The following is a 27,806-nucleotide window of genomic DNA, read 5'->3' as shown; positions in this document are numbered from 1 at the left end:
AGAAGAGGGCATCAGATCTTGTTACAGATGGTTGTGAGCCACCATGTGGTTGCTAGGATTTGAACTCATGACCTTCAGAAGAGCAGTCAGCATTCTTATCCACTGAGCCATCTCACCAGCATGGTCTCTGGGGTTCTAAGCCCGAGCTCGATGACTGGGGACCAGCTGCCTATCACAGCTCACTGCCCCACAAAAGCAGGCAGTGGGGAGCAAGCCAGCAAACAGCACCCCCCCCCCCTTCTGCATCACCTCCTGCCTCTGGTTTCCACCCTGTTTGAGTTTCTATCCTGATTTTGGAGTACAATGTGGAACTGTAAGCTGAACAAACCCTTTTCTCCCTCAGCTTGCTTTTGGTCATGGTGTTTCACTGCAGCAACAGAAACCCTAACTAGGACAGGTATAAAGTGTAATAACATGGCTTTAATTTTCAGGTTGCCTTTGGAATCGAACATGTGAAACAGCTTTTTAAAAATACATTAACAACGAGGAGAAATCAGGAGGCCTAAATCCCATATTCCTTGGACTTGAACTCTGTCTCTGCCCTGGGACTTGGTTTTCTTGACTCCAGACTCCTTGGTTCCTGCAATGCTGTATTTCTTTTTCTTTCCTTCTTTCTTTCCTTCTTTCTTTCTTTCTTTCTTTCTTTCTTTCTTTCTTTCTTTCTTTCTTCCTTTCTTTCTTTCTTTCTTTTTTAAAGTCTGAAAAACCAGTCAAAGGTGCTGGTACAGAGGGGCATGCTGTACTGTGTCTCCAGGGAAGCTGAACAAGCATGAGCTCCGTACTTGCATAACACGATAATCGCTAAACAAGACATTGCGGTCCATCTCTCACAGTCAAGGAGGGTCGTTCACAGTCAGAAAATAAGGGAGCCTGGCAACCTTACTCTGACTACTATGCCCTGGATCCACGCAGGTCAGTGCTGCCACTGTGTACTTGAGATTTTCACACCTCAGGCCTGCCACCTCTGGTGTGGATGTTCTCAGGGGAGGTGGCATAGACAGGATGGACATCACCTGGCTGCTCAGACACCTGCCTTGGTGCTTGGCTTCCTGCATGTGGACACAGGTGATGTCATAGTGATGAGATGCCTGGATCCAGTGGACAGGAGGCCGTTAGAGCTGGAAATGCTTCGCTCTGTGGTCCAGGTCAAGTAAGAGCCAGTCAAAGTCTAGGTCAAGGGCAGGGTTGCAGTTGCTTGTCATTTGTCCTTCTCCTGTGGTAGAGGGAGGTTCCAATCTGCAGGGGGCCTCTGCCTCAAGGCCCATACCAGGGTGTGCTTCTGAGCAGCCTGGACCCGAGTCTGCTCGCTCTCACGGAGGGATCGCTGTACAAATGAGACTTGGTCACTTACTGCTTCATGACTGGATCCTAGGGCCCTTAGTACTGCGGCATGGTACCTCTATCACCCTCTCCCTCAGCACCCTTCTGAAGAGAGGAACAAATGAGAGCATATGGAACACACAAGCTCAGCTGCTTCTACACAACATTCCTTGGCAACTACTCTGTTTTAGCATACACAGGTCATCTTACTCCAGCAGTTTTATTTTGTGTTCTTCAGATTTTTTTAGACAGGGTCTCAAGTAGCCCAGGCTGGCCTTGAGATCACTACATATGACCTTCAATTCTGAGACTGTTGTCTCTACCTCCTAAGTGCTGCAATTATAAGCATGCACAGCCATGTTCAGTCTCTGCCTTCAGCCATGCAAAATGCCCACAAAGCTTCAGCAACAGCAGACCTGGAGAGTGTGGAGCTAGTTACCTGCCTAGCCTGGGAGTGAGGACACTGAGTGGGGAAGAGAGAGAGAGCAGTCTGAAGTTACTGTTGGGCTCTGCACAGGGTATGTGTAAAAGGTGCCTCCCCCCATCCAACCAGCTTCTTTCAGCCACTGCCAACAGACACATTGGACAGTGTATTATGACAGGGCTGAGCTCGGCAAAGTGTCAGGTGCTATGTAGGCCTCTTTACAAACACTCTTAAACATTCCCAACAGTTGGCAGGCAAAGCCAAAAGGATCTGAAGTTTCAAACCAACCTGGGCTATATAGCCAGATCCCACCTCTAAAATGATCATTATTGCTTAAGAAGCAAATAGTGGCTGGGCAGTGATGGTACATGCCTTTAATCCAGCCCTTGGGAGGCAGAGGCAGGCAGATTTCTGAGTTTGAGGCCAGCCTGGTCTACAGAGTGAGTTCTAGGACAGCCAGGGCTATACAGAGAAACCCTATCTTGAAAAGAAGGAGGAGGAGGAAGAGAAAGAGGAGGAAGAGGAGGAGGAAGAAGAGGAGGAAAAGGAAGAGGAGGAGGAGGAGGAGGAAGAGGAGGAAAAGGAGGAGGAGGAGGAAGAAGAAGCGCAGCAGCAGCAGCAGCAGCAAATAGGGTCTGAGTATGTGGGTGAATGCCTGTAATCCCAATACTCAGAAGGTGGAGACAGTCCAAGTTCACGGAGAGAACCTGCCTCAGTATATAAGGTGGGGAGTGACTGAGGAAGATGCCTGATGTCAACAGAGGGTCTCTCTACTACAATGTGTGCACATATATACACATGCATGCCACACACACAAAGACTTTAAAACAAAACTGTAAGGGCTGAAGAGATCCCTCAGGAGTCAAGAGGTTGCTTTCCAGAGGAATACGATTTGATTCCCAGCACTGACACACCAGCTTACAACCATCTGAAACTCCAGTTGCAGAAGATCCTCAGGCAGTAGATTCACATGGTACAAACATATATGCAGGAACACACACACACACACACACACACACAAAATAAGAATAAAAGTACGGGGCTGGAGAGATGGCTCAGCAGTTAAGAGTGCCAACTGCTCTTCTGAAGGTCCTGAGTTCAAATCCCAGCAACCACAAGATGGCTCACAACCATCCGTAATGAGATCTGATGCTCTCTTCTGGGTTGTCTGAAGACAGCTACAGCGAGCCAGTGAGCAGGGCCAGAGCAAGAAGAAAAAGTGTCTGAAGATAGCTACAGTGTACTTACATATAATAAATAAATTTTTAAAGATTTATTTATTTATTTTTATGTGTGTGAGTACAATGTAGCTTTACAGATGTACCTGAGCCGTTATGTGTGTGGCTGCTGGGAATTGAACTCAGGACCTCTGCCGGTCCCACTCGCTCTGGTGTAATTCACTGTAGCTGTCTTCAGACGCTCCAGAAGAGGGGGTCAGATCTCATTACGGGTGGTTGTGAGCCACCATGTGGTTGCTGGGATCCGAACTCAGGACCTTCAGAAGAGCAGTCTCTTACCCACTGAGCCATCTCGCCAGCCCCTAAATAAATCAAAAAAAAAAATAAATAAATAAAAGTACTTTAAAAAACTGTAAAGAAGCTGGGTAGTTGTGGCATACACCTTTAATCCCAGAATTCAGGAGGCAGAGGAAGGTGGATCTCAGAGTTCAAAACCAAGTTTATAGAGTGAGTTCCAGGACAGCCAGGGCTGCACAGAAAAACCCTGTCTCAATTTAAAAAAAAAAAATAAAGTAAAGAAATTAATTGCTTCTGTGTTCTGAGTTTCATGGTGAATTGCTTTTCCATGACCCTGGCCATTTCTCCATTCAGAAACATCTTTGTTTCTTACACTAATTTATGACAGCTGACATATAATTACAGACAGTAAGTTTCCAATCTCTTGCCATACAAAGCTGCTTTCCGCCATTTTTTACCTTCGCCATGTTTCTGTCTACTGGTTTGGTTTTGTTGCAGCAACGTGTTTTCCACTTTGGTTTGCTGGGTTTCAGAATGCTCACATATTTAACACCAACCTCTTGCTCCTTGATGCTCTCCCCTGCTGTGCCCTGGCGTTTTCTCTACCCCTTTCCCATGGAGCTATCCAGGAAAGCAATGCCATACTCCAGCAGTGTGCCCCAGGAAAGCAGAGCTCCCCTTATCACCCTGTATCAGAGATGGATACTGGGAGCCATCTAGACCTTTGAATCACTCCCACCTGGAGGTAGGAGGGAGCCTCACCGACTCAGGTGAAGCCCATGAAATTTAGGAGCAAGAAGCTCAGAGATTAAAAACAGCACCAGCGCTCTCCCCAAAACTATAAAAGCAGTAACAATGATTGGGAGAGGAGAGAGACTCTGGAGCTGCCTGGATGCTTTCCGGGGATCACCAGTGCTGGGTCTTCGGGTAATGCTGCTACCTTTGAGTCATCCATGTTCCTAAAAGTGACTCAAAGAAGTTATTGGTCGTCAAACCAGATTAAGTGGAAGACTTTTTTTGGTCCCGTCCCTCATTCCACACGCGATCTAGAGTTAAGTAGAGATTTCTCCACATCTCCCTCAAAAAGGTCCAGCAACAGCCTCCATACCTGGTCTCTGTCCTCTCTACAGTACCCATCGCACTCTCAGATCCAGACTGATCTGCCAAAAGTAACTTAATTCACACGTACTGGAACATTTTTAGGCACTCTCAGGCTCATCCTTAATGCCCTCTATAGCCTACCCTCGTGCTCCAGGCATCTTGGCTTTTCTCCTACTCCGGCCTGTCCCTAGGGGCTGGGTGAAGGCGGGCTCGCTGTCAAGCTGGTTGAGTCCAAAGCTAGGTTACTCTAGCTTCTCTATACCTCCCTTCCTTCCGCGCCCCCCCGCCCCGCCCCCCGTAACTGACTCGGTCTAAAGTCCCATTGATAACGCAGTTTGGTACTCGGGAGGGAAACACGAGGGAGGTGGGGTCCCTGAAGGACCTGCGCACACCCACTCCCTGCCCGCACCTGGGCCTCGGCGCTGTGGCTCTTCTCCCACTCGCGGCAGCTAGTCAGGTCGCGCAGCCACTGCCTGCAATCCGGCCGCTCGCCGTGGACGTAGTAGTGCTGCAGGACGTGTCCGGCGCTGCGGCAGAGCTCCCACTCGGCCAGGTAGACCTCGCACGGCCGGGGAGGCTGCGGAAGGAGACAGCGGAGAGCGCGGGCAGCCCCCATAGCCTGACCTCACCCACCCCAGGAGTCCAGGACCTCAGGAGCCCAGCACACTCACCTGCCAGCTGCCTGAGACCGCCATGTCCAGGCCCCGTGTGAGTGACAGAAACATGAACCAATGAGCTCCGAGCAAACTCTCACTAAACAGGATGCCTGCACCAAGTGGCTGATATCAGAGGGGGGTGGGTGTCTAGCCACTGGCTTAGCTTCAAAGTCACGTAGGTATTAATTAGCAGTCTGAAACCCAGTCAGTTATCCCGGTTTTTATTTTGCAAATCCCTATGTGGTTCAACTTTTAAAGTACAGACTCTTGAACTCTGAATAACCCACCTGGCAGTCTGAAACTACAGGGATCTAGCCTGAGCGTACACTCAGTGTAGGTGAGCTCGATTTGGTGTATGGAGAGGAGGAAGCCAGTGCAGGATGACTAAGTGTGAAAGTTCTAGAAGTGACAGGCTCAGCGTTGCACACCTTTAATCCCAGCACTGAGGAAACAAGAACAGGGACGTGAGTTCTAGACCAGACAGGAATATATAGTAAGACCCTTTCTAAAAAAGAAAAAAAAAAAAACCAACAACAAAAACAAACAAAAAACTAACTGGAGATCGTAAGGTGAGATGGCTCAACTTGTAGAGAAACTTGTGAACAGAACCAAGGACCTGAGTTTGATCCCTGTATCCTTCTAGGTGACAGAAGGGACTCCTGAGCGCTGCTGCAGTCACACACACACACAAACATTTTTGTTTGTTTGTTTTGTTTTGTTTTTTCGAGACGGGGTTTCTCTGTGTAGTCCTGGTTGTCCTGGAGCTCACTCTGTAGACCAGGCTGGCCTCGAACCCAGAAATCCGCCTGCCTCTGCCTCCCAAGCGCTGGGATTAAAGGCGTGCGCCACACACATTTTTATTAATGCATTTATGCATATAAATATGTATGTGCAACACGTATACATAGATCTAGAACTGGAGTTACAGGTGGTTATAAGCCACCATGCAAGTGCTGGGAACCAAACCTGGATCCTCTTTAAGAACAAGTGCTTAAGTGAGCTCTCTTTCTAGCCTGAATCCCACAAATGAAGGCTGCCTTACTGCTACAGAAACTGAGACATCCCCATAGAACAGGTCTGGCAGGTTACCACAGCATTTATGCCTTCCAGAGCCACATTTGGCCAGTGACGATGTACATGCCAGTTAGGAGCCATTTTATCATGTTTATGGATATAGTTTTTTAAAGATTTATTATTTTATGTGTATGAGTACACTGTAGCTGTACAGATGGCTGTGAGCTATCATGTGTGTGGTTGCTGGGAACTGAACTCAGGACTGCTCTGGCCCGCTCCCTTTGTAATTCACTGTAGCTGTCTTCAGACGCACCAGAAGAAGGCGTCAGATTTCATTACTGCGATCTGAACTAAGGACCTTCGGAAGAGCAGTCAGTGCTCTTAACCTGCTGAGCCATCTCACCAGCCCGTTTATGGATATTTCTAAGAGCAAATGGACACACTCTGGAGCTACCAACATGGAGGGAAAGTGCTCCCTCCATTGGGACCTTGCTAGGCCTGACCAGCTCCACTCCAAGCATCAGGGAGTGACATCCGTCCCTATAGCCTCCATAAGTCTCAGAAGTAGTCTTCTCATGACAGGATGAAGTAGGGTACTGCTATATGGGGGCATTCCTGTGACTTCTGGCTAGTAGCCCATGCCACCAATCCATGACACACCTTATCAAACAGCTAGAGTCGAGTTTTAATCAGTTTATTTCTTAAATAAGAATTATTCTCAAAGAACAAATTTTAAATAACTGGATCAGCATGTCAAAAGATCTTACATCATACAGAGTGCAGATCTGAGGACAATAAAACAGTAAGAAAATGGGGCATGGATGAGCCTCAGTGGCAGAGTGTGTGGCATGCTTAATATCTGAGAGGTTCTGATTCAATCCTAGTACTTGAAAAACAAACTATCAGAACCTTGGGTAATAAATGTAACAGGGGGCACAGAACTTGAGCATGTATTCATTCTGCCTTTCACATCTGGCTTCATCCTGGAATTCACTGAGAGCGAGCAGATCAAAATGGGAGTGCATTCATCTGGATGAGATCCCTTCTGAGTCACTGTAAATAAAAACAGAGGCCATCTTTGTCAGGTACTCAAGTCCTGGCCTGAGTAGCCATGATGGGCTAAAGACACTGCCCAGAGTACAGACATGGGAAAGAGGAGGGAGTCAGGAATCAGGGAGCTGCTCTGCTGAGGCCCTGGGAGGGCCCTGGAGCAAAGCCTAGGGAGTGGAGGAGGCAGCCACCTATAGGACCCGAGAATGCTCTCTCTCCGAGATCAAGCACACAGCCTATAAGTTCTGCTGTTTTGCATCTAGGACGAGCTTGAAAGTTCTTAGGTAACTCTAAACAAACCATAAATAACAGAGCATCTCTGAACTTGTCAGAGCCAGTAACTGTAAGCCAGTTGAAATCGGATCTTTTATTTTCCAGTCAGCCAACAGATTTGGATTTAGGGCTTTCTTCCCTTCTTACGCAGTGACTGTCCTTCTCCAGAGAAAGCAACGAATCTGCCTCCAGCTTCATCCTAGGTATGAAAATACAGTATTATGTTCAGAAACTCCTCAAAGTTTACAATAATCACTTTATTCTATGGGCTCATATGCCATCTATCTACTTTCCCTACTTCATTAGTCATATTAAGAAATGTCCTGGGCTGGTGAGATGGCTTAGCGGGTAAGAGCACCGATTGCTCTTCCAAACGTCATGAGTTCAAATCCCAGCAACCACATGGTGGCTCACAACCACCTGTAATGAGATCGGACGCCCTCTTCTGGTGTGTCTGAAGACAGCTACAGTGTACTTATAATAAATAAATACGTAATAAATATTAAAAAAAAAAATGTCCTGGAGGGGCTGGAGAGATTGCTCAGGGGTTAAAAGTGTGTGCTGTTCTTTCAGAGGACCCAGGTTCAGTTCCCTGCACCCACGCTGAGCAGCTCACAATTGCCTCCAACTCCAAGGGATTTGATTCCCTCTTCCAGGCTGCCAGGGCACCTGCACACACAGGGCAATCAGACACACACATAAATAAAGTAAGTATCAAATGTCTCTGGCATTTATAGCATTGAGAAACCCACAAGGCACAGCTGTGTGAGTCTACCACCACCTTTGTTTTTAGATTTACTGTACAACCTCTCCTCAACTTATGGAGGTGGTTGTCTTAAGAAGCCATTTTCAGCTGAAGTTATCATTAAGTTGAAAAGGCATTTCATACATCTCCCTTCCAAAACCCAACTCAATTACAAACCACATAGCAGTGTTCTGGCAGCCTCCCCCTGGTGACCATGTGAAGGAAGGGAGCCTGTGGCTCCTTGCTGCCATCTAACACTGAGGATCCCACCACCTATTAGCCCAGGAAATAACCAAAATTTAAAACTTTAAGCACAATATCTATTGAACATCTATTACTATCACATTACTAGAAAGCTGAAAATCCTAAATTGAACCATGTAGCTTGGGAACATTTTACACTATAATCACTTTATATTTCCAAATTTTTATGTTTATGGGTGTTTGCCAACATACATCTGTGTAAAATATGCAGTGCCTGTGGAGACTAGAAGAGGGCTCCAGATTCCCCTAGGACTGAAGTTACAGAGGGTTTTGAGCCACCATCTTGATTGAATCTGGGGTCTCTGAAGAAGTCCGTGCTCTCAGAGCTTTAGCCAACATTCCAGCCCCACAACAACCATTTCAATGTAAAGAGTATAATGCTCAAAGAAAAAAAAAATCTCTCAACTGCACCAACCCAAAATAGTAGTATTTCCAGTAAACACTTTTCTACACTTTTCTGTGTTTACTTAATCCCCAATCTCAAACCCATGAGTTTCTAATTTAAATTCCCTTACTTCCTGGTTGGCACTGCTGAGGTTAAGTGGCTCATTGTCTGCACACAGCTCTGGTTTAAGCTAGGGAATTCCTAGCTTAAAAGATGCACTTTAAAATTTAAAAAAATTAAAAAAACAAAAACAAAAACAAAAAAAACCCAAAAAACTGTATATTCAGACCAGCCAACCATGAGAAACACTACTAATCAATTCTGTCACTAGCAGCCTTGTTTCTTTAACACTGCAAAAACAGTAGGTTTTATCCCCACATGCTTTTAACTGCTCAAGATCTGAGGTGTTACCTCTTGGTTTCCTATAATAGAGGAAATCTGCAGTTTCCAAAACACATCTTCATACCTACTGTACCCTGAGGCAACTCAATGTTTATGTGATGCCAAGCACATGTGAACTATAGAACGCACGTCTTTGCCACTCAGCCTTCCGTGTGTCCTGACTTCCCTCTCCTCCATCATCTGAGCACAAGCCTGACCACCTTCGTCTGTTTGAAGGTGTACCCCAAGCTAGGACTTTCCACTTTCTTGCTCCAGAGCCCAGACTGGCCTTAAACTTGCTATCTGCCTCAGCTTCATCACTGCTGGGATTCAGTGTGAGTCGCCACGGGCTCCAGCTATTTATACTTCCTTTCTTCAATGAGGTATACTATAAATTATAAGTCTTTTAAGTTAGGATTGATGACAGTGTTCTATTTTATTGACAAAAATTGTACTTTATAAATTACAAAATGGTAATAGTTAAGTAGAGTCCCAAGAAAGGCTTCTCAAAGGCATTTTTTGTTTTGAAGTCTTACATGTCAGAAAATACTTTTGTTCTGAACCTGGTGAACCTGATGGTAGCTCAGTTAGTGAACCAGTCTGGTAGAGCTGCCATGTCAGTCACCATAGACTTAGTGGCTAAGATAGCACATTAATTTATGAGCATTCTGGAGATAAGAAGCTAAGACCAAGGTGTCTTCAGACCCCTCTGGCTTAAAAATGGTCCTTCTATGCCCGTGCCTGTGTATGGACACATTTTCTTTTCCTGTGAAAATTGGAAAATAGGTCAGATTGGATTAGGCCATTTCCCCTTAATTAGACCTTGTAAAGAGCCCTATGTCCAAGCAGTCACATTATGAGAACAACACAGAAATTTTGAGAAGAAAAAGTTTAGCTCAGAAAGAGTTGGGTACAAAATTTTAGGCTGGAAATTTTTCCTCTTAGAATTTTTGTCTTGCTTTGTTGAAAGAATCACTTTAAGCAGCCTGAGGTGGCTTCAAACTCACAATCCTGCTGTAGCCTCCAGAGTGCTACCATGCTTGCCTTCCCATGAAAACCTTAAACGTGTTGTCAAGCTTATATATGTATGTAACGCATAGATTGTTCTCATCCCCCACTTCTCTTATCTCCTTCCCACCCGTCTCTACAACCCCTCTTCCCTACAGATCTTTCTATTCCTGTCTGTCTTATTTGGAGACTGACTGGATTTAACCAGGATGTTTGTGGGAACATGGGTTTGGAGCTATCTAATGGAACCTGGTGGGCTCAGCAGTGGCTGTACAAATGAACGGAACGCTATGACTCCCAGAATCAATCAATAGTCAATAGTTCAGCTATAAAGGGAGGGCGCCATTAGTCCTTCTTCTATGTCCTTTTAGAACTTAAAAAAAAAAAAAACTTTTTTAGACTCATATGTGTATTTTGCCTATGTATACGTATGCATACGTGTGTGTGTGTGTGTGTGTGTGTGTGTGTGTGTGTGTGTGTGTGTGTGTGTATGAACTGAGTATGTGCCTGGTGCCTCTATAGAAGGTTCTCTGGAACTGGAGTTAGGAGTGGTTGTAAACCATCATGTGGGTGTTGTGAAGTAAACCCAGATCTTCTGCAAGAACACATGCTCTTAACCACTGAACCATCTTTCCAGGCCCTTATCAGACTTTGAGACACTGTTCTACTACCCAATTCCTGTGTGTGCATCCAACGATTGTTAAGGTTGGTCTTGTGTGCTGTGTATTCAGATGCTGAGTTCTGTGCTCCAAGATCAGGTTGTAGTCTGGACATGGACATTGTATTGACCAATGTGCTGTAAAGAATGCTCCCCAGTAATCTCTGATTGGACAATAAAAGGCTAGAGCCTGTGACTGGACAGGAGAGAGAGAAAAGTATGTCTTGAGATGGAGTAAGGGTTCTTAGGTAAAGACCACAAGGAGAAGGAAAAAGGCAGGGGAAGAAGGAGGTCGTCATGAGGCAGGATGGACCACGAGCACATGACCCAAACAAGCTCAAATTGAGGACACACATGAAACAAAGCAAGACTCAACTGGCAAGTAGTAGGGCATTTATCTGGTTATTACCAGCCTAGCTGGGCTGTACTAGTCTCAGAGCCTTCCCAGTTTAGGTTTGTAGCTTGTTAATAAATGTTGATGTCTTTGTGCTGTTACTCAGGATTTAAATGAAAAAGTGTTGCAGAAAGTGCCACAAAATTGCTTCATTAAAAGATGGTATCTCTAACTATGGTAAGACCTCTGACCTTTCTAGATCTTTTTCCTGCTTCAACCTAGACCTATTTTTATTCATTGTTCGAACTCAGTAGCGAACTCAGTAGCATTATCTAATCTACTGGCCTTCTAGTTAGAGAAGTTACTCGCACAATTCTTTTCCCTTCCTCCTTTTCTTCCTTCCATTCACTCATTCACTCATTTGTTTTTGCAATGAAGTCTTTCTATGTTGCCCAGGTTGCTCTTGAATTCCTAAGCTCAAGCCACCCTACTGCTTCAGTCTCCCGAGCACAGGGACTACAGATACACACTACAATGCCTGGCTTTTCACAAGCTGCAGTACCTGGACATAGTCATTCATCTTTGTGCAAGGAATGACATCAGGCTATGCTGACCAAGTACTCTTGTCTAGCACCGAACTTCACCTCTAGTTCAGACCTATGAGTTTTCTGTATCTTTACTGGAACGGTTTCTAAGGGTTTCCCTAGAAACCCTGCTGTTCAACAGTATATCTTCAAGAGCAATAAGCAAGCCTGGCTGCTACTGTCTGAGGTCAAATAGCAGCCAATTACTAAAGACTACAACAGACTTTATTATCTAGTGTGATAGACCATCCTAGGCTAGGGACCTTCCATGAGGCCTTTTTCCTGGGGTTGCAGAGGCCCAGTATAGTGTGGGATAGGTGCTGAGGCTCTAAACGCATTGTAATAGGTATTCTGTCTTTTACCTCTCGTTTCCAAAGGTGCCTTCTGAGAGCTCTAGGATCTACACCAAACTGCTTCTTGGCTTTTCCCAGGCCAGGCTTAGACTGTAGCTATCTATGGCTAATTAAAAGCATTCTGCTTGCCCTTCTGTCAAATCCTTGCTGAACTTGCCTCCTCTTCCAAACTTATTATCCCATTACCTTTTCCCAAAACTTTAGTGGCTTTGAAGCTATGTCTTTAATCTCATGTACTTAAATATTTGTGGATAAAACAGATCCTGCTGTGCCTGCTAGCCTATCTCCTTTCTATAAATCACACTAGAGTGTAAGCACAATGAAAGCTGAACTATATCTGATAAATGATGTAGGCAGGTTTCATGGAGATGTTAGAGGTCTACTGATATCTACTCCAAGCCTGGAAAACTTACAACACTGTGTCTGCTTAAGTGACATTAAAGGCAGCAAGAGATTGCAGTTGGGCCTGGGAGCACCATAGTCTTTGTCTCAGGCCACCCAGAATACTAGAGTGGAACAAGTTCAGTAGCCAAGAGTGTCTGGCAATGATCCAGCAGCCTAGCTTACACAGTCTCACAGCACAGCTGTCTCTACCCTATTGAGACCCCTCAAAGGGTCTTCCTTCCTTCCTCCTTCCCTCCTTCCCTCCCTTCCTTCCTTCTCTTCTTTTAAGATAGGTTTCATTTAGCAAAGCCTGACTCTGAGCTCCTGGATCCTCTGGCTCCAACCTCCCAATTGCTGGAATTACAGTTGTACACCATGCCTAGCTAAGAGTGATCCTTTGAGAAATGAACCAGGAAAGCCTAGGGTCTAACATAGGTATTCTAGAAATACATGTCACATTTGGGTGGCTGCATTCCAGACACAGCAGCTATGCAGAATGCAATCTGCAGCAGGATAAGGCACTTATAACTAATGCATAACACTTTGGACTAAGTTCCCATGTAACGCCTCCTGTTTCTAAGGCAGCTCCCCCAACCCCCCATGCCCAGTGACAGGAACATGCTGGTCATAGAAGCTTGCTGTCCTGTCTTTGTGACGGTCACTTTCTAAATGGAGTGCTACAGATACTATGTGTGAGGTGGTCGGGGCCCTGGCTCTGTACCCATGCATCTGTACAAAGGCAATCACAGTATGAAGCTCACAGGTGTATCTCAGCAATGAGATGTTACTTAAGAAGCACACAAAGGTACCTGGCACCTAACTTGGCACTGCCTCTAAGAGCCAGCATCATGCTAGTCACCACTGTTGAGTGGTACCAGGGCTGGAGCAGAGGCCTGAACCTTCATGACTGTAATCATGGTAACTCTCAATGTCTTGATTTTGGTCAATTTGGTTTCCTATGAGCATATGCACCTATTCCCAGGTATCATGTCCAACCACAGAGTCAGATGGGCCATTCAAACCATTCATCTCTGCAGGACTCTTAGTCTTACTGTCCCTATCTTACAGCCATACCACTTACTCAGGAGTCACTGCATAGAAATGGTAAGCTCTAGTTCTAGGTTAGAAAGAACAGTGATAAACAAGAGTATAGTTAAGCACGTGTGAAGTCCAGGGTTCAACTTCCCATTCTGAAACAAACAATAAGCACAAAGAAGATGAAACTCACCTGGGGCTCTAGATTTTTTTTTTTTGTGGCAGAACCTGGAGTCAGTTCTTGACCCCTGCATTGCCAGGCCTTAGTCAATAGACCTGCAATGGTTCTACAGAGTAATCAGCCCATTAGGAACACAGGGCCACAAGGAGCCTAAATATCCCAGAAGCACCAGTTTGAATGGCAGACACACTAGTCATCACTCGTAAGTAAACCCTATGCCCAATGAAATAAACTTACCTCTTCAACCTTTTTGACCAATGGACGTGAATTTCTGATGAAAGTGATCTTACCAAGCTTAAATTCGTAATTAGGAATTCCTCTGTGAAAATTACAGACAAGGAGAAAAGTTAGTTCCAAGGAGGAGTAAGATTTGCCTCTGCCAATCAAGAGGAAGGTAGGGAGAGACAGCAGTGCCTTCTTGGTAATTGTGTAGAATACACTGCTTTGCCCTCTATGTACCTGCTAGGAGGAAACACAAAGTAAAAACACTGGTTGTGGGATAGGAACTGTGGGCACTGGCCTAGCCTTAGACTTCTTCTGAAAGTGCTTCAGTGGATCCTATCTCCTCTTCTCTTCTTGGTCATATACACAGTAGACAACTAACACTTCCTTATCCCTACCTGGTAGCCACCAAAAGAGAATTCACTATGAATCCCTGGACAGACACCATCATGCTCTACCAGTGTCAGAGAGCAAGCAAGGGCTTGCGCCTACTCAGCAGCTGGTTTGTCTCCAACACTGGAATGAGGCTTTCCTATGTCCTGTGCTTTGACACAAAGCCCATGTGTCAAACCTTTCTTAGAAAATGGCAAACACCCATCAGGGACTGACTAGGACAAACCTACCTTTTTTTTTTTTTTTTTTTTTTTTGAGACAGGGTTTCTCTGTGTAGCCCTGGCTGTCTTAGAACTCACTCTGTAGACCAGGCTGGCCTGGATCTCAGAAATTCACCTGTCTCTGCCTCCCAAGTGCTGGGATTAAAGGCGTGCATCACCAACGCCCGGCCAGACCTACCTTTTGATGTCTCCAGGCTTGATTGGGGAGGGACTGGGCTCAACCCCTTTTTTCTTTCCATCCAGTCTATTCCCAGAACCAGAGAAGGCCTAGACAAGGAAGTCAAGAGGGTGCATGCTCAACCTCAAGAGTGAGCAACCATGTGCCTCTCTGTTCAGAGACCCCAAAAGAAGAAGGAGCTGGTGCACTGCCAGATCCTCTTGAGTGCTGCTGCCAGCAGAGATACCTCAACCAGCCCCTCAAGGGACTACAGGAAGCCCAAGAGCTCTCTAAAGCAAGAGTGATAGCTGACCTCTGTTGTGAATACCTGCCAGGCACCCCCTTCCCACATGTCTAGTCGTACTTCCTCTTCTGCTTCCTAGCACTTCAGCACCCACACAGGAGCCACTTCTGCCAGCTTACCAGGGAGCCTGGCTAGCAAACTTGCAACGAACTTTCAAACAGTGTAGGCAAATAAAAGCAGGATGTGTTTTCAGAGGTAAAGCAAATGTGCTAACAACTGATGAGCCTAAGGGAAGGGTTGTGTGTGTCTATTATACTAATTTGACTTTCTAGTAGACACACCACAAACACCTAGAGCCCATACCCAAGTCCTATGATAGGCATAAGTTTTGAAAGGAACAATAGAAGTTGGAAGCCTTTCAGGGTTGTCAAGGTCCTAAGAGAAAGCACATATTAAAAGGTTTGATGGCTCGAGAGATAGCTCAGCACTTAAGAGCACCCAGAAGTACTGAGTTCAATTCCCAGCAACCACACAGTGGCTTACAACCATCTGTAATGGGATCCGATGCCCTCTTCTGGTGTGTCTGAAGACAGCTACAGTGTACTTATATAAATATAATAAATGAATCTTTAAAAAAAAATGGATCTAAATCTGTTAAAAAAAAAAAAAAAAAGTAATTGAGCAAGTGCCTGATTTGTCTGCTCATCTGGGTACCCAGAGCTCAAGTCTTGCTAATGTTCACAAATCATCACTGAGAATACTTCCTGTCATCGGGATACAGAGAGACATGCAGTGCCTGGTACTTACACGGAAGCCCACCTCTCCAGCATAGCCACTGTGGTCAGCTTCTCCCTCCTAACAGGGAAAAAGAAAAGAAAAGAAGCAGGACATGAGCTTCTTGGAATGGGTGGTCAGCTCTCCTCAGTCTTGTTTCCACAGCTGCCCCCATCTTCATCAGCTAGAGCACACTGTCCTAGGAGGCACGCCTCCTCCTGAAAGCAAGGACCATGGCCCAGATCACCCAGCCAGCCCTGCAGAGTCCACACACAGAAATACACAAACAGACCAGCAAGTCAGCTCACCAGGTAAAAATATTTCCCATCAAGCCTGAAGACTGGAGTGCAATCCTTGGTATTCAATGGTGGAAGAGAACCAACTCCCAAAAGTTGTCCTCTGACCTCCATACACATGCATGGCACACATACCCCCAACCCGCACACAACATATTTAAATGTAATTAAAACAAACAAAAGAAGCACAGGTACAAAAATATCAAGAGGAGCTCAAGAAAATGACTTACTATTGACTCCTCATGCTGCACTGCTCTTTCTGGTTCTTTGTATCCCAAGGGAGCATCAAAATCCACCTGTGTTTTGAAAATAAAGGTCAACGTCTGAGACTCGGCCACTCTGCCTCCTTAACTGGGACAACAGCTTGAGAGTCCAGTTTTCCCAACAATAGTACATTCAACTACCACTTCTATTCCCTAGGAGGGACTACTAGGTGAATGGCTACCTCCTTCTATTCTGACAGCATTTTCCTCCTCTTCCCCTTGTGTGAAACACTCATGGGTTCTGACCTCACTTACAGTGGAAAGTCACTCACATTCATGTCACATTCAATAATGGATACAGCCTTGTCAGGTTTGGTCTCCATCACCCGCAGTTCATAGATCTGCAAAAAACACCCAGAAAGATGAAGTAGTAGGGGCTGGCAACACGAGCGAGCATCACCAGCATCAGACCTTCCAGCACTGACAATGCTGCTTCAGGTCAGATCCAAAGGTACTAGTCCCCACCTGTTGGTCTAATTCCACAAGCTAATTAGCACCATACTGCAAGACTATTCCTGGTCTAGCTATTCATATCTAATTTAGTCTAACACCCAAAATCTGATATTCTAATATTATTATACATTCTAAATAAATTCTAGTGTCTAAAATCATAATCTAGTTTATTCTAAGAAAAGAATTAGTTAGGTGTTTAAGAGACAGGAGTTTAATGCTAAGTCTATCCTCCCAAAATGATAAATAAACTGTATTGCTTAAATTTTAGAGCTGGGGGGAAAGGTAGGGGCAAAATAAAAAGAAAAAAGAAAAGAGAAAAGAAAAGAAAAAAAAAATTGGGCTAGAGCTCAATTCTTTCACACACTGACACCTATAATATCCACATGCATCTGCAAAAGTATCCACTTGGAGGTCAGAGTACACCCCTCAGGGGTTGGTTCTCTCCTCCTACCTGTGGGCTCCAGGAACAAACTCAGATGACCAGGCTCACAGGACCATCATCTTTACCTGTACCTCACCAGCCCTACAGCTTGGCTGTAGAACATTTGTACAGTATTTACAAGGCCCTAGGTTCAATTCCCAGCACTCCAGAAGCAAATAATAAAAAATGAAATGGCAGAGTTAGAATCCACAGAACCCACATGAAGCCATGGCTCTTAGGTCTCTTGTTCAAGATAGTTTAGTAGGTGAAATGACATGTGAGTTCCCACAAAGCTCAGAAAGGCATCACTTCCCCACTATCCACAGAGTAGCCCCACACTGACACCACGTGAGGAAGATGCCCAGGATTCTGTGACAGATGTGGGGACCTAGTTTGAGGGGATTAGCATTCATTTTAGGGAAGACTACGGCAAGTACAGTAATGCCCGTCCTGTGTCAGCCCTGGCTCAGCTCCACAGCTGTCAGTCTGTGAGAGGCACCTACACTACCAGGTTCCATGCCTATAGTGGGACAGCCCAAGATGTCAAGACTTGTATTACACTTTCCATCAATATACTCTATGGATAACAGGGAAGTGAAGCCTTGTGGGAACTGACCTGCCATTTCACCCAACTAAACTGTTTTGAATAAGAGACCTAAGAGCTGAGAACCATGGATGAACATAAGCAGTATTAAGACGCAACAGACCTAAGTTAGGAAGCAGCTAAGGGAAGAGCCATACAAAATAATGTTTGCTCCTGGGGGCTGGAGAGGTGGCTCAGTGGCTGGTTAGGAGCACTTGGCTGCTCTTGCAGAGGACCAAAGCTTAGTTCTCAGCACCCACACAGTAGCTCACTGTCTGTAACTGTAGCTCCACGAGTTCTGACACCCCCACACAGATACACATGCAAGCTAAGTGCCAATGCATGTAAAATAAAAATAAAAAAATTTTAAAAAAGGATAATGTATGCTCCTATGAGAAGAGACCCCAAGAAGCACTACCTCAAGCAGTTAAATTCTACTTCGAAGGTGACCAACAGCATTCTGCCCCACATCAGGGTCTGATCCTCAAAGGGCTGCCTGCTTTCATTAGATGGTTTTACAAGGACAGGGGCACAGTTAGTTTGTGGCCTCTCCTAGCATGGCAAGGGGCTTGGCTTAGATAAAAGGACAGAAAAGCCTTTGGTAGGGAGAGGAGAGTAGGAATGTGCTTTGTAGCCCAGACCAACCTTGAACCTACAACCCTGCTGTCATAGATAGATTACTAGCATTCACCACCATGCTCAGCTAACAAAGGCCTTTTAAAGACATATTTTAGAAAGAGAAGATTTATTTCTATCTTATGTTTATGAATGTTTTGCCTGCATATATGTATGTGTCTGCACCAGATGCATGCCTGATGCCCACAAAGGCCAGAAGAGGGTGTCAGACCCCCTGGAATTGGAGCTACAGGCAGCTGTGAACCTCTTTGTGGGTTCTGGGAAATGAACTGGGTACTCTGCAAAAATCAACAAGTGCTCTTAATCACTGAGCCATGTCTCTAGCCCATTAACAGATGTTATTAAAAGCAGAGGTATAGTAGGTATAAAAAGGTTAAACTTATTTGCCTATAAATACAATCAGTCCTTAACACCTTCTGAATATGTTATGTTTTTCATTGCTTTGACAAAATACCTGATGGAAAAAACTAAGGAAGGCCCAACAGCTCAGGTGGGGGCTCCAAGCAGCTGGTCACACGGCATCCACAATCAGAAGTGAAGGCTAATGCTCAGCTTACATTGTTTTTATTCAGTCTAGGACCCCAACCCATGAAACCATGCCACCTACAGTCAGAGTGGGTCTTCCCATCTCAGCCGTATCTACAGAATCCTTCATCGACATTCTGCAAGTCTTGCTTCTATTGTGTTTTTAAACCCCATCAAATAGCAATCAAATTAACCATCATGAAAGGCTAGGGAGATGGCCCAGTGAGTACAATATTTATATTATATATAACTATCAATACTAAGTAAGTTAGGGCTTTAAATGTGAACAGAAGAAAAATTTAAAAAACAAACAGTGGGCAGTAATTAGGTGATAAAAGCCATTTTCAGAACACCCCATTCAATCCTGGAATGGACAATGACTATGACTCTTCATTGTGAATACAAACATTCTCTTGTGGAGGGTGTGGGGAGTCTCATGAAACCTTGATCCCACAACCATCTCCTAGGTAGTAAGATTACTAACATGTACCACCAGGGTTAGCCAGCAAAGGCATTTTTAACACAAAAAAAGAATGAATGAAGGAATGAATGGATGAGTGAAAGAAAGAAAGGGAGGAAGGAATGAAGGAAGGATTTTTTTTTTAAGTTTTTGAACATTTTGCCTGCATGTATACATGTGTACCACAGGCATTCCTTGTGCCCACCCAGACCAGAAGAAAGTCATCAGGCTCAAGAGGCCCCTCCCTGAGGGTAGCTGCCCATATCTTGTACAGGAACTCCATTGATAGAGCTTCTATAAGTCACATCCTGGCTCACCCATGCTCCTGTAATTCACCCCAATAAACATTTTGCATCACCAAAACACTTAGATGGAATCATTTCTTAGCTCTGTCATTTCCCTCTCTGGTAAACAAGCTCAATAGCAGAACATTCTTTAACAGGAAAGGTAGCCAGGCTCACCTACCTTCTCATTGTAGTTGATAGCAATCACATCTCCAGTCGTCAGACAGGCGAAGTTTCTCAACGCATTTTCTAATCTGCATAAATGCTGTCAAGGCAACAGGACAAGCTGCATGCCTTCAATTATACAATGGATTACTACTTCCGATGACTCTAGAAGGAACACTCTTCCATCGAACAGATGGAAGGGCTGACCTCAGATAAGTGGGACTGGCTTCTAGAATTACTTTGGCAGGCCCTGGCAAATGCTATGGTGCCAGCTCCCCACGTCTCTGCTCTACACTGTCTTTGTTCCTTTTCTCATCCCTGAAACAAAATACTCAACCAAAAGCAACATTAGGAAGGATTTATTTGGGTTCAGTGCACCCTAAAACAGTTCATCATGAGGGGAAAGGGCATGTGGGCAGGAAAGGCTTGCGGCTGTGGTGGTGGGTGTCTATTCACACCTGGGTGGATCAAAAAGCCAAGAAAAGGAAATGAGAGCTCTCCCTCTCCCTTTAATCAGCCTGGGACCCAGATCACATGACGGGGCTCCCCACACTCAAGTGAGTCTCCTTTTAAAAAAATATTCACAAACAAGCCCACATATATTTACTATGTGATTCTAACAGTCAAGCTGAAAATAAAAACTAGCCATTACGTACACTGAGACTGCCTTCACCTTATCAGTCACACCCAGGAACAACAGTTAACCAAAGTGACAGATACCCTTTTCCCCAAGATAACAAAGAGAAAAAAGCCTCCCAGGAGAGACAGCTCGGCTGTTAAGAGTACAGCTCTTGGAGAAGACCCAAGATTAGTTCCCATCACCCACACCGACAGATTACAATCACCTGTAACTAGGGTAGCTGATACTTTTGGCCTCCCAAGGCACCTAGACTCACATGCACATATCCACACACACACACACATAATTTAAAAGATAAAATAGGGGCTGCAGAGACAGCTCAATGGTTAAGAGTGTATACTGCTCTTTCAGAGGATCAAAGTTTCGCTCCCAGCATCCACATTAAATGGTTCACAACCACCTATAACACAAGCCCTAAGGACTCTAATGCCCTTTTCTGGCCTCTTGGGAGTACCTGTATGCACAAACATCCACACAGACATACCCATAAGATTTTTTTTTAAATCTTTTAAAAAGCTCCTGAAAGCAATCTCATAAATCTACATTATAATATGGGAAACCACAAATATCCTCAAAGGTAAGAATGAAGACAAGACCCATCCTACACTAACAGCAAAACATTGTAGTTCATCAGGATGGACAAAGTAGCTCTCCCTACAGACGTCCCCTGCCTGCAGGGCAGGACACCTCTACCACTGTCTACAGTGTGGAGACAAGTATCCAACATGCCCCCTTGTCTAGGACTCAGACAGCAGCAGGCTCACTAAGGACATTCTGTCTAGGACCTATTCAGCAAATGAGTCTCTGACAAGGCCCACTGGCATCCAGGATTTGACCCTTGGCACAACAGCCTGCTTCTGACAGTGAGTGGAGAGAGGTGACAGGTGGTAAGGGAAGGAAAAGCAGGTTCTGTCTGTTGTTTGCTTTCAAATGTTCTACTCGTCTATGTTGCTGTCTGAGATTTTTTTTTTTTGTCATTCTTTAGACAAAATCTTGCTATGCACATCTTGACACAAAGCATGTCCCTCATTCACACTAGTCACATTTATAAATACATATATCCAGCTTAACCTGAGAGGCGAACATAAATGAAAAAAAAAATCACTAGAACAAAAACATAAAACTTTTCCTTCCCCTCTTGCTAAAAAACAGAAAATGTACTCAGCCAACCTTTATTGTCTTTGAATGAGTCCTAAGTCTGAGCACAAAGTGGGCTTGATTACCTAGTTTATGCTGAACCAGAGCCAGGGGCTCCACAGAGGGCTGGAGGTAGATGAGCCACGATGCCTTTCCGCTGGGTATACTGTGTATCTTATCTTAGCCTTTGTGCTAGGTAGTCACAAAACTAAAAGAAGGCTCTGCTCTGGAGTCTAACGAAACTAGAAGAAGGCTCTGCTCTGGAGTCTAACGAAACTAGAAGAAGGCTCTGCTCTGGAGTCTAACAAGTATCTGCAAGTGCCCGGAGAAGGCTAAAGAGCCCTGACTTGCTTGGTCAGGACCAAGAGGATGTACTAGCCAAATGATGTTACTAACAATCACAACTTCAATCAGAAACGGATGTATGGCTCCCCATGCTGCTCAGTGACGACCAGGAACCCTCCTTTACAGAGGAACTCTTAGGTCCAAAGGATACACTGCTTTAGGGTTGGTGATATCCAGGAAGTCTGGGCTCTGAGGCTGGAACTTAGAGTAGGTAGCCACCTGAAGGTTCACACTTTCCACCTGAACCAGGCCCCCTTCTTCCAACAGCAAATTCTGCATCATCTGAAGAGAAGAAATCAGCATGAAACTCCTGAAAATTAAGAAGCCTACATGGTTAATATCTGCCAGTTATGGGTAGAAGGGCCTAGGAAGAAGACCTGGAGCAAGCAAATTAATTGTGCCATAGAAAGATGCCATAGAAGAAAACCAAATGAGGGATGCACACAAAAAGAAGACCCAAGTAAGGGATTCAACTGAGACTGCATTGTGACCTGTCTGCCAAGGCCACCTGACAGACTACCAGCTTCTAGCCTCCTGTATACAAGGTTTCCCTGAGAAGCTTAATTCCCAGCTCCAAAGCTGTCCCACAGGCAGTTTTCATGGCTCTGAAGCAATCAAGACCACACTTACAATAAAAAGACCAGGGTACGTGCTTCCCTGTGGTGGCCTCCTAAAGCTGAGCTTGTCAACTGGGCTAGGACTGAAAGGGGAGAGAGAAGGGAAGCAAGGGAGCTGCAGTCCAGAATGCTTGCCACCTCAGGATCCTCCCCGAAATGTTAAGTAGTTCTGCCAGCCCTTCTAAGGAGCCCTTGATGAGGCACCCACGTCTGTAATGACACCCTTCACATCGGCTTGACTTGTGTCTACACAGTTAAGCATGATGATTCAACATGGCACAGCACACTGCTGAAGATGTCTTCCTCTTACTGGGCCGTTCTACTTGAAAGGATTCTCAGCCATGCACACACATGGAAAGGGGGTGTCTCTGCTTATGAGGTCCCCAAGGTATAGACTCTACAGACCTTCACATCTCAACTCACCCAGTGGGGGAGGTAACAGATGCCTTCATCAGCAACAAACTCCAGTACACCACAGTGTGTCATTCGGTCTGAATTCTTATTGGTCAATTTAAACAGCATAGGATAGGTAATGTTGAGTCGGCCTAAGAACAAAGATGTTATAACACACAATCAAGTACCACACCTACCACCAGTTCCCATGAAGGAAACCCTGTTCACCCAATGCCCTCCTGTGGCCTTGTCCCCTAAACTTAAGAGCCTGCTCCCACATTCCCCTACTGTTCTAGTCAGAGGGGTATCACTGCAAGAACACACCACGTGGCCCTAGAGGAGCTTGGTGACTTAGTCACGTACATACATAGCACCAGCATCAACATGATTTTCTGAAATCATGACTCTTAAAAGTAGCACGTTCATTTATTCATTAATAACTTAAGTGCCAACCATGTGCCACAAAAAAAAAAAAAAAAAAAAAAAAAAAAAAAAAAAAAAGATCAAAGGAACGGATGGGAAGAACTCAGCCAGTTCAAGGAATGACAAGCAATTAGGCAAGATGGCTGGGGTCAGGTGTGAGAGTGAGTCAGGAAGGGAGACACTATGGGAAGGTATGGAATAGAGACAAGTATCTAGGCCAGTAGGCAGCTCTAGCTCAGAAGGTCACAACATGGCATGTCTCTGAATTCCAGTGGTCTATGAGTTAAGGGCTGCACAGAGGGTAGGAGCCAGGACAGACTAGTGGAACGCTGACTCAAAGGCACAAGGGCAGAGAGAGGAGGGCCTGGTCACATGAAACCAGAAAACGCCAGGAGACCAGGGCAATAAAAAGGGTCTGAGAGTCTGAGAGGTTCTCAGTGGTATTTGCCATGTCCTGGGCAACTGTTTAATCTTCCCAGAATAATGAAGAAGGCACTATCATTCCTCCCTGTTTAAATTACTGGAGAAACGGAGGCATGTGGATAAAGTAACATGCTCTAAATGATCATGCTCAGTGGTGGTGCTGACTTAGTTGCCGAAGTCAGAGAACTCTGCCGCTCGTCAGTAGACTGCAGCTTGTCAGGTTAAACACACACACCAAGACTCACTCCATAGCCCTAAATAGCCTCTACCTCAGAGGCCCGCCACCACATCTGGCAAGAAAAGTCCACTTAGCATCAGGAGGCAAAGAAAACTTCTGGCCTCTCTGTAAATGTTGAATGAATAAAGTCAATCAGGTTAGAGCTTGGACGGGAAGCTCCAAAGCAACCTAGAAAACTGCCTCACGTAGAATGGAGGAGATCTTGCCAGCAAAGGGTGACTAAGACAAGTAGCCCAGGACCAAGGAGCTAGGCTCTCTGTCACTAAAACAGCCCCAGCCATGGAAGCTACAAATTGACCCAGACATGCATGGTCTTGGGTGCTGCAGACCAGGCTCCTGCCAAATATATGAGGCAGAGGCACCCTTCAGCTACTGACTGATGGAGAGCCTGACCTGGAGCTCCCCAGTCCTCTGCAACACCTAACTCGTACAGCCTGAGCAATAACCTGTAGTTCATAAATCCAGACTCCCTTGGTCTTACTTGGTTACAAAGGGTTTCTCCCACCACTTAAGAGGACTCAACAGCTAAGCATGGTGGCACACACCTGTAACTCAGAAAGTCAAGGCAGGAAGATTTTAAGTCCAAGGTCATCCTAGTTAAGTTGGGTGAGACCCAATCTGAAGGAAGAAAAAGGGCTTTAAAGGGCTGAGGGTCTAACTCAGGGAATAAGCACTCAACTAGCATGCCTGAATCCTTAGTACAGCAAAAGCAAACAAAGAAAGGTCTGAATGCTGCTCTAATCCGATCTAAACCCCACTGAATCAGTTCCAAAGTATCTTCCGGGATATTTTGCTAGGGAACACACCTGGGATCCTTGGGCAACTCACCCCAAAAGCAAGACCCAGGCCCATCCTATCTTTGTAATGGCAGCCTATTGTGAACCCCATGGTTCTAGTCTACCTGCTGCCTAAGGAGAAGCCTCCACTGGACACTGTCCCAGCTAGAGCTGGTTATAGGTCACCTCCCCACACTTGTAACTAGAACTATCACCACAGCTCCAATGAATGGTACTAATGGTGTCCCTGGTTAATGGAGATACCAAGACCCAGGGAAGCTAAGCCAGCAGCTGAGCAGGGCAAAGTTCAAAGCCCAACACAGCAAAGTCACATCTATTCTCTGCAAGTCACCACAACATCTCCATAACCGTCTCCACAGGGCGAATTCAATATGGGAACAGCTTCAAGTTTCCAAAGCAAAGAATGTGCCCACAACTAGGGCCGACTATAATCCAAGAAAGAAAGCATGGGGCTTTTCTCATGATGGCTTTATCTGGCACAGGAAGAGAAAGTGGCAGCTCAGCCTTTGGTTTCCTCAGGATACAAGGTCACACTGGAAGTGAAAAACTCAGGTTTGGGAGCTCTGCTTCACATAGCCCTCTTGTAGACCGATCATTTTTTTCCTTTAGGAGACAACCTAGTGAGACCACACCACTGTATGAAGTACTCAAGCACTATGCAAAGTGCTGCTCCTTTGTATCTAGACAAGTTCTTGAGACAAGCCAGGCAATAGGGGAGGGGCTGGGGTGAGAAGAAACAGAGAGGAGTACCCTCTACTGAGTGGGTGCTTACAGCGCCCCTGCAGTGCAAAGCACTGCTTTGCCTCATCTAAGGTACTGGTCCCTGGTCCTTCTAGGCCAGCACACTCTCCAAAGACCATTCTAACCACATCCTGACAAGTTACCTGGAATCTGAGTACAACAAAAAGCCCATGCCCATTTCTGGCTTCTGTACTTATATTTCCCAAACTATAGAGTCATTTAGAAAGTACTTACTGAGTTGATCGAGGGCTGAGGGTGGCATAATTACTGTGAAAAGAACATTTCAGGAATATTAAGTAAATAAACACAAAAGGGTAGAACAAAGGCAAGATGTATACGTTCTGATGCATCTTTTAAAAACTTTAAACAGTGGTTTTGGGGTAGCCAGAATTTCATAACAACTTTTCATAAGGAATCTTACTTGAAGTTATTTACGTTTGTGCTCTGAATGGCACTTAGTCAACAATCATAATTAGCACCCTATTCCCACCACCCAGGCCTTAGGACAGTGACATTTTTACTATCATGTTAGTGTCTAGTTCCCACATGCAAAATAAGGGCTACAGATGGCTACAGGGCTCATAGAGTTTAGGGCAGGAAAGGTTACTATTCAAAATAAAAACAGGCACATACTCTTCCCTCCTTTCTCCACATCTGACCTGTCATTAGGCCCTGCTAGCATGGACACAGAGAAGCAGCGGTACTGCGTGGAGAAGCGGTTCTGAAAGACCCGGGGAATCGGGTGGTCAAACATGTTGAAAGAAAACTAGAAGAAAAAAAGAAATGGTATTATTACTAAAACAAATACACTTTAAAAAAGAGGCTGGTCATCAAGTCCTGAATTCCAGTGACCCTGACATAACTAGGACAAATGTAGGCCACTGTATCTACCTCAAATATATGTTTCCTTAGGCCAGGCACTAAACATAGCAAGTCATTAGTGCATATACATGTGGTCAAAGAACACAGTAAACTAAAATCTCAACTAACCAAAATGTTCTTTTGACTGCCTTGGCAGCACAGCAAACCTCAAATCCTTCTTGTGCCCCCCAGATTCATCCCTCAGGTCCAGTTTCCATTATCTATAGACAGTGCAACTTTACTAGATATAAAAGCAGGCCTTCCCCTCCCACCTTTCTGCTACTCTTCCCTATTCTCAAGATCAAGGCTGGACCTTATATACACGTCATAGAGACTCATTACTAACCACCTACCATCTCCTAATGTTCCTGTCTCTGGACTTGTAACTCCACCGCGGGCCCTTTCCCCGCCATCCTTAACTTAGAAGCCACATCTTTTCCTGAGTGCCTATTTGTGTGGCTTTAATCTGTGCTTTATGGGGACACCACTTTAGTAATGTTTGGTTAATAAGAAGGCAGATATCAACTCTACCCTGAAGAAAGTGATATGAAAGACAAAGAAGATAACAATAAAATACCTATGTCTGGGAGCTTTAAAGACAAGAAGCAGGTATGGGGACAGAGAGCACCAAGGAATGGATGTTACCAAGTGTTCAGGAGGAGATCCTCATTAAAGACCTGCGTGTCTTGAGTGTCAACTGGGCAAGAAACCCAAACAGCACTGCAGGTAGTGGGAAAGCAGCTGCCCACGTATGTACTCCTTCATCTGGCCTTTTGGTTACAATCCTTTCCCTTCTTCAGCAAGCCTCCCTTGCTTTGGCAGGGGTCGGGGTCAGTACTTCTTCAGGTGATCAAAGCACAGAACAGACATGCACACTGCACATCAAGTATTTTCTTCACACCAGTCAGCAAAGTCAAGACATGAGGAACTACATCCAAGATAGCCTGACCTTCACACGCACAGACGCACACCCAAGCTTGCAGACTCATATAGCCATCCGCGGGCCTCTATTCTCAAGCCCATGTACACACCAACATCCCCCACCAATAAACTGTTCTTCAGTTACTAGCACACCAGTTTTCAGCCTTTCATCTTTTTCTTTAAGCACCAGAACTGTCTGACTCAGTCTTTGGTGCATAACCCATGACACCCTTTTTGAATGATGGGTTAGGGGGGGTGTGCTCATCAAAGCTCCTTCCCCATGCCATCCATCTAGCCTACTGCTTCTCTCTGACACATGAACAACATACACAAAGTATCCTTCCAACTCAGCCACCCGTGAACATGACCATCTGTCCCTCCTTCACTACTTCTACCATCCATGTTTACTTCCTTTAAAGCTTTGATGCCTAACACATCAAGCAATCAGTCCTGGCTATATAAATGAACTTAGATATTGATTTAACAGAGACACGATAAAAATCTGATAACCACTTCTTGTTTTTTTTTTTTTTTTTTTTTTTTTTTTTT

The 27,806-nt window shown here is 45.1% G+C and overlaps 2 protein-coding genes across 4 annotated transcripts in view; both read right to left on the bottom strand.

Moving 5' to 3' along the window:
- Positions 1–5,223, bottom strand: part of CUNH22orf39 (chromosome unknown C22orf39 homolog) — a 20,596-nt gene extending 15,373 nt beyond the window's left edge. The window contains exons 1-3 of one of the 2 annotated variants that reach the window (XM_031363388.1): positions 4,992–5,120; positions 4,730–4,897; positions 7–1,324 (exon numbers count right to left, since the gene is read on the bottom strand). In XM_031363388.1, the coding sequence (XP_031219248.1) occupies positions 1,199–1,324; positions 4,730–4,897; positions 4,992–5,045 (348 nt within the window). In that variant the 5' untranslated portion in view covers positions 5,046–5,120 and the 3' untranslated portion in view covers positions 7–1,198. Of the gene's footprint in view, positions 1–6; positions 1,325–4,729; positions 4,898–4,991 lie in introns of those variants that run through there. The other variant, XM_031363387.1, reaches the window with a different exon arrangement.
- A 1,445-nt stretch (positions 5,224–6,668) lies between these two features.
- Positions 6,669–27,806, bottom strand: part of Ufd1 (ubiquitin recognition factor in ER associated degradation 1) — a 22,144-nt gene continuing 1,006 nt past the window's right edge. Inside the window, exons 2-12 of one of the 2 annotated variants that reach the window (XM_031363385.1) lie at positions 26,109–26,241; positions 25,710–25,742; positions 22,884–23,005; positions 21,995–22,125; positions 19,738–19,810; positions 16,467–16,535; positions 16,162–16,227; positions 15,669–15,716; positions 14,639–14,727; positions 13,862–13,943; positions 6,669–7,512 (exon numbers count right to left, since the gene is read on the bottom strand). In XM_031363385.1, the coding sequence (XP_031219245.1) occupies positions 7,438–7,512; positions 13,862–13,943; positions 14,639–14,727; positions 15,669–15,716; positions 16,162–16,227; positions 16,467–16,535; positions 19,738–19,810; positions 21,995–22,125; positions 22,884–23,005; positions 25,710–25,742; positions 26,109–26,241 (921 nt within the window). In that variant the 3' untranslated portion in view covers positions 6,669–7,437. Of the gene's footprint in view, positions 7,513–13,861; positions 13,944–14,638; positions 14,728–15,668; positions 15,717–16,161; positions 16,228–16,466; positions 16,536–19,737; positions 19,811–21,994; positions 22,126–22,883; positions 23,006–25,709; positions 25,743–26,108; positions 26,242–27,806 lie in introns of those variants that run through there. The other variant, XM_031363386.1, reaches the window with a different exon arrangement.

This window comes from Mastomys coucha, unplaced genomic scaffold (assembly GCF_008632895.1).
Source record: "Mastomys coucha isolate ucsf_1 unplaced genomic scaffold, UCSF_Mcou_1 pScaffold12, whole genome shotgun sequence".
NCBI classification, from domain to species: Eukaryota; Metazoa; Chordata; class Mammalia; order Rodentia; family Muridae; genus Mastomys; species Mastomys coucha.
This window is presented reverse-complemented; position numbering and strand designations above follow the sequence as displayed.